General features: G+C 36.0%; 1 protein-coding gene across 1 annotated transcript in view; it reads left to right on the top strand.

Moving 5' to 3' along the window:
• The window catches only part of LOC117416098 (ethanolamine kinase 1-like), a 38,788-nt gene that overhangs the window by 10,909 nt on the left and 13,637 nt on the right, over window positions 1–14,242 (top strand). Inside the window, exons 2-4 of the mRNA XM_059027092.1 lie at window positions 3,483–3,742; window positions 7,138–7,278; window positions 10,089–10,228. Coding sequence (XP_058883075.1) covers window positions 3,483–3,742; window positions 7,138–7,278; window positions 10,089–10,228 — 541 coding nt within the window. The remainder of the gene's footprint in view (window positions 1–3,482; window positions 3,743–7,137; window positions 7,279–10,088; window positions 10,229–14,242) is intronic.

Genomic DNA, 14,242 nt, shown 5'->3' with positions numbered 1-14,242 from the left:
CCCTTCCAAATAGCCTATTGGCATGGAGGTGGTGTCTAATTGTAGATTTGGAGACTTGGTGACCCCAAGATGCAACCAAGTTCTGTAATTCTCCAACTGTGGCCATTGGATTTCCCTTTGCCTCCCGAACCATCTGCCTCACTGTGCGTGGGGACAAGATACACTTGCGTCCTCTACCAGGCAAGTTTACCACTGTTCCAGTGGTTTGGAACTTCTTAATTATTGCCTTAATAGTGGTGTGGTATATTTAGTTTTTTAGCTATTGTTTTGTACCCATTGCCTGATTTTATGAAGGTCAACAACCATTTGTCTCTTTTTATTTGTGAGTTCTTTGCCTCTCCTCATGGTGATGGATGACAAATGGATTTCATATGCGTGTTACCTCATTTTTATACCCCAGTGAAACAGGAAGCCATGGAAGGCGACAATACAGTTCGTTAAGACTGAGATGAACTTAAAGAAGTAGAATGTTAATGCAGATTTAATTTTGTTTGATTTTATTTATAAGAATCTTTAGGGGTGCCAATAATTCTGACACCTATCTGTTTGAGAATTTTTTTATTACTTGTTAATAAAAATAAAAAAATAAAAATAAATATATATATATATATATATATATATATATATATATATATATATATATATATATATATATATATATATATATATATATATATATAATGTATATGTTAATTAAAAAATAATTATAAATGTCCATATCTGTAGCTGCTGGGTTAGAATATAGAACTGGATAGCAAAAATCATAGTAGTAGTTAACACTAATTTATTTATTCTGTCTTACGTGGTATAGCTAAGGGTGTTTGTGGTACACTATTGAGGCGACCTGTCCTGTTTGAACTAGATATCGTTGAACTGATCATGTTTGTATCTCACCTTTTTGGGTATTTGGGTATTTATTTTTTGATAAGAGCATATTCAAGGTGAAAGTTAGGAACTCTGTCGTTTACTCTGGGCTTAAATCATGTTTGTCTGGTCCCCTCCCTTTATATCCTGTTCTTTTTGTTATCAACTAATGGGGATTTCTACAGTATCTACGGTACAAGTGGAGGTAGCTTTGTCCATCAATGCTTGTCGCATACAACATACAAAAATAAATTTTTGGTCCAAATATTGTACATGAAGATTCTTTCTTTAAATAATTCTTAATTCCAATACTGTATAGCGGTTCTTGGTGTTGGATAGTACAGTATAATAAAGATGTTCTAAATTTGAAATGGGATTACCATTGAATCCAAAGCCTCAACATTGCAGTTTCCTGCTTTCTGATGACATGCTTGTGACCTCTTGTAAGACTATGAATTTGGATATTGCCTTATTTATCAAGCCTGAATCAACACCCACTTAGAGGGTGGAGAAAAATATGATACTTCCTTTTAGCAAATTTGTATTTCACCACGTTTTGTTTGTTTGTTTTTTTTTTCACAATTGTTCACATATCTACCAGATCCTGTCTCATACTGTAGATTGCAGCTTGTGAACACCTGTGCTGGTGCTGTGCTTCAATATTTAAGCACATTGAAGTACTCCTATGTAATTGCGATGAAACATGATATGCACTGTGTTTAGCACAAGTAGTTATTGAGAGTAACAGAATACTTAAATCTGTATGTGTACAATACACTCCTTGTTTGTCAGTCAAAGTGATCTAAATTTCCATGGAGTAGGCCGGGGTGTACTGCACAGTATGTCTGTGACCTACTTATTTTATGGATTGAGGGTTGCCCATCAACAGACACTGCAATGTTTCTGCTAGTGATGGCCTGAAGTAAAGATAAGAGGGGTTTTCACCCAATTACTGTAATTTAATGGCTGCATTATTTGTATTCCTAGTTTGCAGCAAAGTCTGAAGATTTAATTTGAATCATGACAACTATATTTGAAAAGACTGCACACCTTTTCATATTTTAGAAAACTGATCTGCAAATTCACCATGATCTGCAAAGCATTGTCTTGTGCAGGTTTGATTTCACTTTTCCCTTTCTCTTCTTTTGTCTTCTGTTTTGTTCTATGATAGAGAGGCAGTAATGTTATTTTTTTATGTAGTTCGGTCAGCATGATGGCTTTATTTAAGCTTGATTAGCTAAAGAAGAGCTGAACTGTGTTGTCTCTCAATAGGTATCTGTTTCCTGTACTCGTATTTGTGGCAATAACATTCCAGCCATTTTTTCTTGCTCACATGTGATACCCAAATAAACAAGTTTCAGAGTTACGTTGTACAGATGGGCTACAAATTCCACATAATGCTGATTCCTCTATATGCAAATGCAATTTCGTTTCTCTCAAACCCGGGATAAAGAAAGTTTTACACGTAGCTTAATTGCTTCATTCATCAATGATTAGAAAACACAGTGATCAGCAAATATTTGAAACAGTTGGCATGAACAAAATAAAATTCCTAACAATCTTCCGACCCACAGTCAGTTGTAAATTCAACAGTAGATTAGAACTGGAATGTTGCCCACAACCCTTTTAGTTGTAGTAAATGTAGCGAGAGTAGGGAAGAGTGTGTTTAATGTAATCAACACAGCAGTTTTTTTTAAGTACAGTTTTAGGACTATATTGATATTACTTATTTGACCAGTACAGAGCTACTACTGTATTTGCTACTTTACCTGCCTTGTGGAGGTAGACAATACCTGTCATTCTGCTTTTAAATGTAAAGACAGAAAACAAAGCAATACATGTAAAGTAAAAATCTTTGGTTAAAGTATTGTAGCCTTTCAGCAGGAGGCAGAAAACAGGAGAAGAACCGCTTTGTTCCTGGTTCCAAAAAGTATTTTTATTTTCTCTTCTCTGGACGCTCTGTCAGCAACCAAGCCAGAGTCACTACTCTGTCCGCTTCACAGATATCTAACTCTCGGACACTATTTCAGCGCCCGACAGAGACCACTGCTCTGTCTGCTTCACAGCATACAACTTTACACACAGGAACCAGGTTAACCCGAACAGCAACACAAAATGGTGGCGCAGCACCTCTTTATTCAAATAGGGTACCGGAACTTAAACACATCCCATTGTTCCTTGGCCACACACTAGGACCAGTGAGCACAGACAAACAACAGCCAATCACAGGGGAGACACAAAAGGCACCACACGCAGGCTAGGACTACACAGACACAGATGGAGGCAAACACCCCAGTGACGGGAAATAGAGAGAGGGGGATTACAATTACAAACAACGGGAACGACATAGACACGCACAGCACGTAAACACACATACACAGCAGAATTACAGTACACAGGAAACACAGCGGAAATCTAGCATAAAAACACAAACACACGGATCGCTACACTATCTATCTGCTGAACTTTTATGATACACTAATACTTGCAGGCAGCCTTATTTATATCCAGTACTGTGTCATGATTTATAATTCTGTGGACAGTTAATTTAACATAAATACAGTACCTGCTTTTAAAATGTCTGATACGTTATTGACTATATTTGTGCTTGTCCATAGCTTTTCACAGATGGCATTACTAACAAGCTCATTGGCTGTTACGTTGGCAAGGGGATGGAGGACGTAGTCCTGGTAAGGATCTATGGCAACAAGACTGAGCTTTTTGTGGATCGTAAGAATGAAGTGAAGAGCTTTCGTGTGTTGCATGCTCACAACTGTGCACCCCCTCTCTACTGCACTTTCAACAATGGCCTGTGCTATGAGTTCATGCATGGGACTGCCCTTGACCCAGAAGACATCCGCCAACCAGAGCTTTTCAGGTACAGTACTTCAAATCACTACCACGCTGTGTTGCTCATACATGTAATGTGCTTTCACAAACCACCCTGTAGGCCAGTATGCAGTACTCATGATTTCAGAATTCACAGTTAAGCCATTTTGACTGTAAATTCAACATGTATTTTACTATTTAAGGGACCTTCACTTGCTGTTGATCCCTTGTAATTAAAAACAATGTTTGTTTGAAACTCTGGAGTTTAGTTATTATAAAATCCTTTATAATCAAAAAAGCTTAAGACAGTGAATTCTGTTTTTTAGACTTCATTAACCAAGTCCATTAGATCTAGAAGATGTCCTATCTGTTTTTTAATCAGGCTGCCTGATATGTATAAATGTAATACAATGTGAATTGAGGGGTGTTTGCATATATATTTATAGTTAGATGAATACTCCTAGCTGAGCATGAACCCACTGGCACTGTAATGGCGTGACAAGGTTATTATTACATGAAGGGTAAAAAAACAAATTCACACAACCCAGTAAAACTACCACAAACGTAATGATTCCATTAAAAAAGAAAAGAAAAACTGTTTCAGCTTGAGTTTGATTGGTTTTCCTACTCACAAGGGGTTTTGGGACCCATTAGACCCCCAGTGGGGTCCAGGGGCAAAGCCCTTGGGGAATTCACATTTACAGTGCCAGTGCAGTCAATTTTACACCTAAAAAAAGACTCCCAGGTCATTGAAAAACCGTACTGTTAGTTGGATGGGAAAATGTTTATTTGCAGTAAAATCATTATATTATGTGAAGATTGGCTGAATGGAGTGGTGTGTTCAGAGGTGGAACGAGAGCCGTGAGTTACAGAGAATTAAAACATAAAATAATAACAATTGCTGCCCATACTGGGTTTACACCAGCACGCTACTTGTTGATTTATTTGACCTGTTTGTTTTGGCCATCGTGCCGTTTTCTTTGTATCAGTGTTCTGTTTTGTTCAAACCTTTGTTTTGTTTGTTTATTATTAAAACACGTAAGCAGCCCATTCATCCCCCAGTGCTAACTGTGTCTGTCTACTTCTGGGTCTGTGATGTCACACCACCCAGCCAACCTGCCACAAGAAAAATATATTTTGTCCACAAAATAGAAAAATCTTGGTATCAACACATTGCAGGACATCAAAATGGTACACTGTTCTCCTTTGACAGAGCACAGTCAGTCAAATATAGCAAAGAAACTCTTTCAGTTCTTTCAAATACGACAAGTATTCAAAATGACCACACTATAGCCTACACACTAATAGCATAAGTACAATCGAATAAAAATGATTGCTGCATGCTAAGCCATGAAAAAAAGACCATGAAACTGCAGGTCGCAAATAAAAACGAAAGCATAAAAACAGACAATATTAGCCAAACACGTGTGCCCTTTTTACATACAAAATAGTATCCCAATGCTCTTTTTCAATAAAAAATATAAAGCCCATACAGACATCACAGATCACAGAAATAAGAAACAAGCCAAGAGAATGCATAAAATTAAAAAAAGAAAGAACAAAAAAAACCATAAAAAATCGGACAAAATAGCAGGTCACAAATAAAAAATAAACACGACAAAATGTATGCAATAAAAGAAAGAACTGAAGGCTTTATATTATAGCGTAGTAAAAACAGGTGTGTGGTGTCTTTGTAAACACTGATATGATATTAAACAACTTTCGCTTTTGTATTATAAGCTTTCACAATTATTTTCAGCAAATCAAGAGATCTTGCTAGGAATGCAGGATGGATAAGGGAGGCAGTGCCTCTTATGTCCTGTTTTTCATCGAGTGTCAGATAATTTTTAGTTTGTCAGTTTTGAAAGGAAAAAAAAACAAGGCCAGCTATTATAGTAATTTTCACTTAGTTTATTTTAGAAATGTCTTAACTGAATAATCAAGTTATGTGATAACATTCTTTTAAAAAAACTAAAATGCAATCATCCTCTAAAAACCTGTGCCACAACAATGCCGCTTGTCAATTTCAGTACTGTTGAGCCAGAGAGCACATGCAGACGCAATAACGGGAACAGTTGCGCTTGGAACATTAAAGATTAAGTATTGGGGAGAAATAAAATAGGCTACTATTCAAGATAAATAACAATAAAGGGTGTGAAAAATGGTGTTTCACCAAAAATAGTGGGTAGTTGGCGTCCACCTTTCCAAAAAAGTGAGTGGTTGCCGTCCACCCGCTTCCACCCCTGAATCTAACACTGCTTGAAACTTGATCTTTGACAAGGATGTTGCAAAGGGTGCGGTGAAATAACAATATGCAAGACACCAGTGCTGTAAAAAAAAAAGGTTTTCTGGTGGCATACAATACAGCTGTATGTCTCCTGGTAACATTTTAAAAGAAAAGAGAGTTAGCTAAATATGCTTTGATTTTAGTTAAATTAAAGGTGGACAGGAGGTATTCTCAGTGCTTGTTGTGTTAAAAAAATAACATGGACAGGGCAACATACTACAGACCTGACGTCTGTTTCACCACTACCCAGGCCTTGCTGTGGAAATTATTCAACCAAGCTTTTATTATATCAGAAGTTACAGTACAATATTGCAGCATCTGACTTCAAAATAATAATGAATATGTTTTTATATTGCCAGTACTCCATATGCTGTTTAGGCAAGCAAAGATATGTGACAAGTAATATGGCCTGTATGGCAGCATGCCAACTGAGAAACTCTTAAGTTGTTATGGCAACATTCCTGAATGTCCAGTTTCATAGTGGATGTATTGTTTTGTTTTTCTCACACAAGGGATCACATTCTTGGATAAAAATATCTTTACAGCAGTCTAAAAATGTTTTATAACCAATGTATGATGATGCACTGCAGACAAGTACCCATGAGAAGGACGTGGTTTGGACAAAAGCCACAGACGCTTTAGAATGAGGAAGATGCCTTGCTGTCTTTCATTTAATTTATATGTAACATTATGTGGCATTGGATTCTAACAAATTCTGAAATAAACTGGTTTAACTTGTATGACAGAAAGACAATGATTCAATCAATCAATCAATCAATCAATCAATCAATCTTTATTTTATATATTATTTTCATAGTGGACCACCATCACAAAGCGCTTTACAAGATGCAGTAACAACAAGAAAATCCATAATACTTTAAATACAGAGAAATGCATAATACATGATATACAGTAAAAAAAAAAAAAAAAAAAAAAAAAAACAGGAGAGTTTTGAAAATAATCCTGAACTCTACAGGTAGCCAGTGCAGCAGATTTGTTAAACATTTGTTTTGAGATAGTATATAAATGGGAAAAACAGTCAGATGACATTTATTTTTTCACTCATTTACTCTTATAAATCATTCATTCAAAATGTATGATCCAGTTAACGGTACAGATTTGCGTTCTCATGTTTTTTATTGATTTTATTTTTGTAGGCTAATAGCCAGACAATTGGCAAAATTCCACGCTATTCATGCTCACAATGGCTGGGTCCCAAAGTCCAACCTGTGGATGAAGATGGGGAAGTATTTTTCCCTTGCCCCTACAGAGTTTGAGGACAAGGCAGTAAACCATAGGTAAGGATTTATATAATTGCACTATCATTGTAGCTGCAAAGCTAATGATAAGAAAATCACAGATTATTAACTAGTATTTATAAAAAGAATTCCACCAGCATGTTGCATTTGTACTGGTACTGTATGATTTCTAGGAATTTTGGCATTAGGGTAGAAAGATGGGCCACTCTTTGCAGCGACAGGGCCAGCTGAGAGATATACTGTATACTGAGCTTAAGATTTAAATCATCCTAACCCTAACCATAACCCTAATCAAAAGAATTTAGTACAGTTTTACACTGGCCTGTCTTTCTGCACCAGGTAAAGAGCGTGGCCTGTCTTTCTGCACCTATGCTGGAATTTGTCTTTTTATAATAAAGATTATTTTTTGCCAGCTTCAAAATCGTGTTCAGTCAGCAGCTGGGATTTATAATGGATTCAATACTAGCACCTTGGTTGTACTGATCAATCAACACAAGTATGTCACAATTGGAGTGACTATGGTTTCAATTTGATTGAAATAGATTGCAAATGTTTGAAGCCTGAATGGCGTAGTGGAAATATTTCTGCCCAGGACACTGTCATTAACCTGGGACCTTGTTGGAAGCCGGCCCATTTACCTGTTTTTATAAAAACCACCAGCACAACTAGAATCCTACTCATTGCCAGCAGTGTCTATGACATTGAGCTGCATACTGGTTAACCATGGTAGTTTACTAACCAAGTAAAGATTGACCTGATTTCCAGTAAGGTTTCTAGCCTGAGGATTATAATCTTGAACTCTTATTATTTAATCTTGAGCTATTATCCTACCTGCCCACAGGCTCATTTGTTCACCGGTATTGATTGGTAACAGTCAAATATTTTGCAGCTTTTTCATTACTTTAAAAGTGGTCGCTAACAAATCTGGGAGTGTTGGCTGTATGGTACAGTCTAATACAACAAACAAAAAAAGGGCGTTGGTCCATCAAAGTAAGCATACTACGGTTGTACAGTAAAGACTTGGTTTGAATGAAGACGACCCTTAATCTGGCCCCGGCAACAGAATGTTTTTAGCTTTTCCACTAATCAGTTTAGTAGCAAGTCAGTTATGTAACTGGTTATTATTTGATGTTTGTTGCGCAGTGTGAATGGGTGCGAGTGGTTTAGGGAACAAAGTGATAACGGTAAATTAAGAACAAAAAAAAAAATTCAACCCCACTGTCCACAGGAGAAAAAAACAAGGTTTGAAAACTACGTTAACATTCTGGCCTATTCACATGGAAATAATTTGATCTCTCATTTTTTTAAAATGTACTGTTGGTTACAAATGAATTACGTGGCCTAGCTTCTGCTAACGAAAGCAGCAGTCCCTTCCAATGTGCTGTGGCTGCAGAGGTGTATTTCACCTTTTGCTGTCATATTTTAATCAAAACTTTACATGACTTTGCATAGCCACTTAGTCTAGATGACATAGTCTGCATGCGACAGCAGCTCACACACATACAGACACACACCAACACTACCGAAACTAGTGGTATGGTCCCACCCTGGAACAATACAGATAACGTGAATGCACAGGACCAGATGAAACAAAGGTCTGCCAACCTGAACTGACCGTGTCGCTACAATATATTGAACTTACATTCATGAAGAGATATTATTTAAATTTTTTCGAGTAAAAAATGAGTGCTCGAGTAATTATAATTATTTCGAGTACTCTAACCCACCCCTAGTACTTTCACCCTGCACTTAAATCCAATTAAGTTATGTGTATAGGTCCAGGTTCCTGATGTGATTATAAGCTTGTTTCAATTTGAAAAAAAGACTGGACAGGATTTATTGATTGACACTTAAGAGCAGCCAATAACCACTCTGGGCTCTCCTCACTGATTGGTAGATATGGGCATCCGGGGTTTAGTATCCTAGGCGATCTCAACTGATATTGTTAAGTGAGTGAACATTTTGCGACAGTTCTTGACAATAAATTAATATATACAAGACATGTTTTTAATTTCATGGACTATTCGATTTCATTAAAATATTATCGATTTGTTATTGTGGGGTCCCAATCAATAAATAATTTGATTATTATCGTTACTAGCCTAGTAACTACATTATGAGACAGACGCATATACAGTAGTATGAAAACTAAGCAAGTACTGTATGATAATTCTAAAATCCTCCACCAATATGGTTCCATAATCTGAAGAAATGACAACTGGAAAATGTTAGCAGAATTAGCAGAAGTTACTGATTTGTAGTTTCAGTGTCTAATACAGAAAAATGAATAAAAGTGACTATGCCTAAAATAATTCAGCAGTAAATAATGCTGGGAGGCAATGAGGTTGGAGCTCAAGCACCAAGGTAATTGGATGTTTACTGTAAAGTGTTGCCATGTAACAAATCAAAATTTAAGCTCCAAGGACAAATTACTTCTTGCTGATTGGTTATTTTAAGGGGTGGTGTAAACTGGAGCCACTGTGTCTAAAACAAGGGACCATGTTTTGACAAACAATGACTTTCAAGAAACTTTTTGAACATTCTTTTCAACTATAAAGTTCAGTATCATGAATATTAACCATTGCAGTGACTGTGTAAATCATCAAATGTAAACCTGTAACTTTTTTATTGAACAATAAAGACAAGTGGACCAGTGAAATGTGTGCTAGGACCTTTACAAACCATTTACAAACCATGTGTGATTTACAGCAACATTGGCAACATATTTGAAGCCTAGTTACTTTTTTTTTTTTGAGGTGCAGGCCAAATTATGATTTTTGGGGACCAATGTACCCTGCAGGCTAAAGAGAAACATTCTCGTCTCACCCTCATGTTTGATTTCCTAACAGATTCCTAAAAGAAGTCCCTAGTTCTCAAGAGTTGCAGCAGGAGATGGCCTGGATGAAGGAACGTCTCTCAGGTCTGGGTTCCCCTGTGGTTTTCTGTCACAATGACCTCTTGTGCAAAAACATTATCTTCAATGAGAAAGGTGAGTGTCTTACATAGAACGGCACAACTGCTGTTGTATTGTGTACTATTTGAGCGCAGGTCTTAAGTAATTCGAACACAGGTGAGCAATAGCTAAATTAACATGATTAACATGGTTTGCTATTCAGATTTGGGATGAGTTTTTTTTTGTAATTAATAGTAAACCTATACTGTGGTAATCGATTAAATTATGCTTTTAAAAACTACAACATATATGTTGTTTAGAAGCCTATGCTTATTAATTAATTGGAACGTTGTTATGGTATTCCACTCCTTGTATGGACATGTTGCCCTCCAGCATAATAGAAATGTTTTAATAGAAAGAATTACAAGATAGACATTCTGTTGTAACTGTAAACTTTATTTAATAGTAAGATTGTTAGCATGGTTGGGCCAAAAATTACATAACACGAATGGCCAAATGCCAAGAGACCACGACTTAGTTCTGTTTAAAAAAAAAAAAAAAAGTATAATACTGCAGTAAATCTGCGCCCTTGGTATGTTAAATCACAATGTTGATTTTTAATTACATAAAAGGAATTCAACAAAAAGTACCACATTTAAAGTTGTCACCTTTCCTTTTTATTTTATTGTACAATTAAAAAAATACAATAACATTTTATTGCAAATTGTGTGGATGTATATATTTTAAATATGCATTACATATACATTATAAGTAGACCCCTGTGGTTAACCATGTGTTTAACACCAAAAAGTCCTTGTCCTGTGCAGAATTAAGCTGCGCCATTTGATTGTTCCCAAGATGGAAAATCCACACCAAGTAGTAGCTCCCATTGGGAGCATTTTCACAGCTCCTTCTGTCTAGATTTTCTCTCCTAGGATCGACAGGAGAAAACAAGAGTCCAGTGAGACAGCTGTAAAATCCAGGTGCTGGAGTCTCCCTGCTATTACTGGAGACTAAGTAGAACTGACTTGTTCTCCTAAAGTCATTACTGAGTGATTGTAATGATTCTTTCACTGGCATTTTGAAACTGCACAACGGGAGTTGAAAACCTGGGATCCAGGAGCTTTTTAAGGTGGTCCAGGAACAGGTCCAGTACTCTAACTGGTTTTATCTGATTTTTAATACAGAACATATTTCACAGAGACATAGTAAATGAGCACATGCAGTATAACACATTTTAGGAGCATGAGTGGTGGTATATAAAGTATACCCAAAAAGGTACAGAAGGTTGTTTCAGGGTGTGTTGTTGAATGGTATCCTTTTTTTACGCTTGTATATGTTTCTGAGGTTTGGTTACTGGATTTTGTAGTCAAACCTTTTATAATGTTGTTTCTGAATTAATTGAACACACGAAGAGCTGCCACTCTCTGTGTGCCTTGTAAAACTATATAATATTTTGCAGTTAGAATAATACAAAAAAACAGCGTCTCTGCATTTTACCATATTCATTTTCGATGTTTTACAGTAGAATACAATATAAAGAATAAACAATGTGGTTGCAGGGATGAACAGTTGGTTTATTGTCCTGAGTAGTTTTTCATAGTTCAAGTTTTTTTTTATTTATTTGTCTTTTAAATCGGCTTCATAGTAGAGCTTGAAATGAATTTCTGCATTACAGACCCAAATAGCAAACTCATTAAAAAAAAAAAAAAAACTATCCTTGTTTTGAAGATTTTATTTAAGTTGTATGCTGGGGTGGGAGGAATACATCAACACTTAAAGACATGAATTTGAATCAGCGCACAGTTATACATTACTGTTTTTATCACCATAGTTACTAGGGGCTTTAATCGATTAATCACACCTGTGGGCTTTGATCGATTAAAAAAATTATTGATCGATTCACATTGTCTACCTGTATCAAAAAATGGTGCTAAAGACCTTCGCAAAAGGGCAGATAGTCGCAAGTAAGTTTTTATTATTTTTATGTATTCAACGTATTTCTTTCAATGGTATCAGAAAATGAATAGCTATATTGTACTTTTTCTTCATCTAACTAACATAAAATAGCACTCAGTAAGTTACCTTTGTTAGTCCGAAAATTGAATGCTTAGGGTATGTTGTCCATGTATCAGGATATTTCTCTGACTTGAACACTTTGCTGCTAGAATTAGCCATTACTGTTGTCATTCTCCTCATCTGCCTAAATGTAAATCTCGTTTAATTGGATGTTGTATAACGTAGTGCAGCAAGTGATCTATATAATTTCATATCACAAGCAAACAGGTGTGATTAATAGATCAGATGATTAGTCGATCAAAAGAAAATGTCAAGATTAAAATCCCTAATAATGACAACATAAAACCCATGTACTAGTAGTGAAAGAATGCAGGCCTTTTGTGGACTGTTGGCTTCTAAGCCCATACACTAGACTATCCTCATGACGCAGGCTTCTGGGAAATATAGTTGGCAAGAAATAGTAACACAGAGGCTTTTATTACTTACTTCTCTCATGAATTTCAGTCGGGTCTGAAGCAAAACCATGAAGACTGTGGGTTATATATTTTATAAACAAGGTGACATGTTTTATTAGCCACACAATCTGCATACACTGCTGATACACTACAGGAAAATAAACTTACCAGAAGGAACTTTATATTAAGGGGAATTAATGGCCTCTTTATGGTTAACATGGTGTTCTATCTTTTGTAAGTTACAAATTGAAATATCATTAAAATAAAACAATCTGCCTTGGAATATAGTAAAACGGGGTCCCTCAAAGATCAGTCCTTAAAGAAGGAGCTTTTCAAAGTTTTCTGTAGTAGTCTGTAGCATATACATTTATTTAATCTACCTAGCAAAAGTTTAGATCACAGAAGTGCTACCGTATCACTGTGTTCTCCAATATGTACTGCAATTCAGTTACCAAACCTCAACACTCAGATATGCAAAATAAAAAAAAATGTTGGACTGATTTGTGGTAGTTACTGTAGCAAACCTTTTTTTTATTGTTTATGAAAGTTTCTGGATGTTTAGTTTTAATAGAGTCTCAACCTTAAATGTAAATATCTGCATTGAGAACAGTTTTTGATGGTAATGTTAGGATTTACATAGTGACCTATTAAATCTATTGCTGTAGGATAAAACAATTGCAAAACTCCAGGAAGTAAAGTTTATTTTATTTTATTTTTTACATCATTACAGTATGTAAAACAAGGAACAAGTCTTTGTTCAGAGGAACACGTATAGCTATGTCCCAGATATAGGTGGCCATTTTTTGGTATCTATAGTACTCGACACAGCAGACTATTTAACCAGTCACAGTACTGGCTATGCCCCAATGCAATTTTTGTAAAATTAATTTCCATAGAAGGCACTGAAACTATTTAATTTATGCATTTTACATTACCTAGTGCTGAAAGAGCAGGGAGATTTTAAATTTAAGGTTGAGATTTAAACAATGACTCTAGTTTATCATATGTATGAAAATGAAGTCGTACACTTGAATCCGCTAGAGACTATATATTTAAATAGTTATGAACAGGAGTTTTATGCTTCTGTACCAATGTTAAAATGTATATTTTAATTTTGCAGTACAATATGATAACCAAAAATGGGAGCTTTAAAATGATACCAAAAAATAAAAAATAAAAAAAATAACATGGTTGAGTTTTGCATACAGTATGTGAATACTACTACTAACTATATTAGCCAGACGGTCATGGCAGAATAGTAAACTACATTGTGCTCAAGGTAAACCCAGTCGTAAACCAGGGCCCATCCTGTACTGCTGGAAATAATTTAATAGAAGGTTGGGATCAGAGAGAGACTGGTGGTAACCATAAAGTAATGTACAGAATGTTAAAGTGAAGCTTTTTGTTTTTTGAGATGCGAGTTTGCCGAATTCTCTTCGTCTGCTGCACATTAGGTTTGACTTTGCTGCCCCACGGTGGCTGCTGCCGTGCTGCTTTAGCACACTGACTGGAGGTCTTTGGCACCACTTGTTCACATGTACCTCCCCCCTAGGACAGCACGCAGCCTGGTAACCCTAATCAGTATCTTGTTAGCTTCATTTTGTTTTGTTTTTTTTAAATAATGTTAACTGTAATG

Source organism: Acipenser ruthenus, chromosome 7 (assembly GCF_902713425.1).
Source record: "Acipenser ruthenus chromosome 7, fAciRut3.2 maternal haplotype, whole genome shotgun sequence".
In the NCBI taxonomy this organism is placed as follows: Eukaryota; Metazoa; Chordata; class Actinopteri; order Acipenseriformes; family Acipenseridae; genus Acipenser; species Acipenser ruthenus.
Note: the sequence above shows the minus strand (reverse complement) of the source record. Positions and strands in the feature narration are given on the sequence as shown.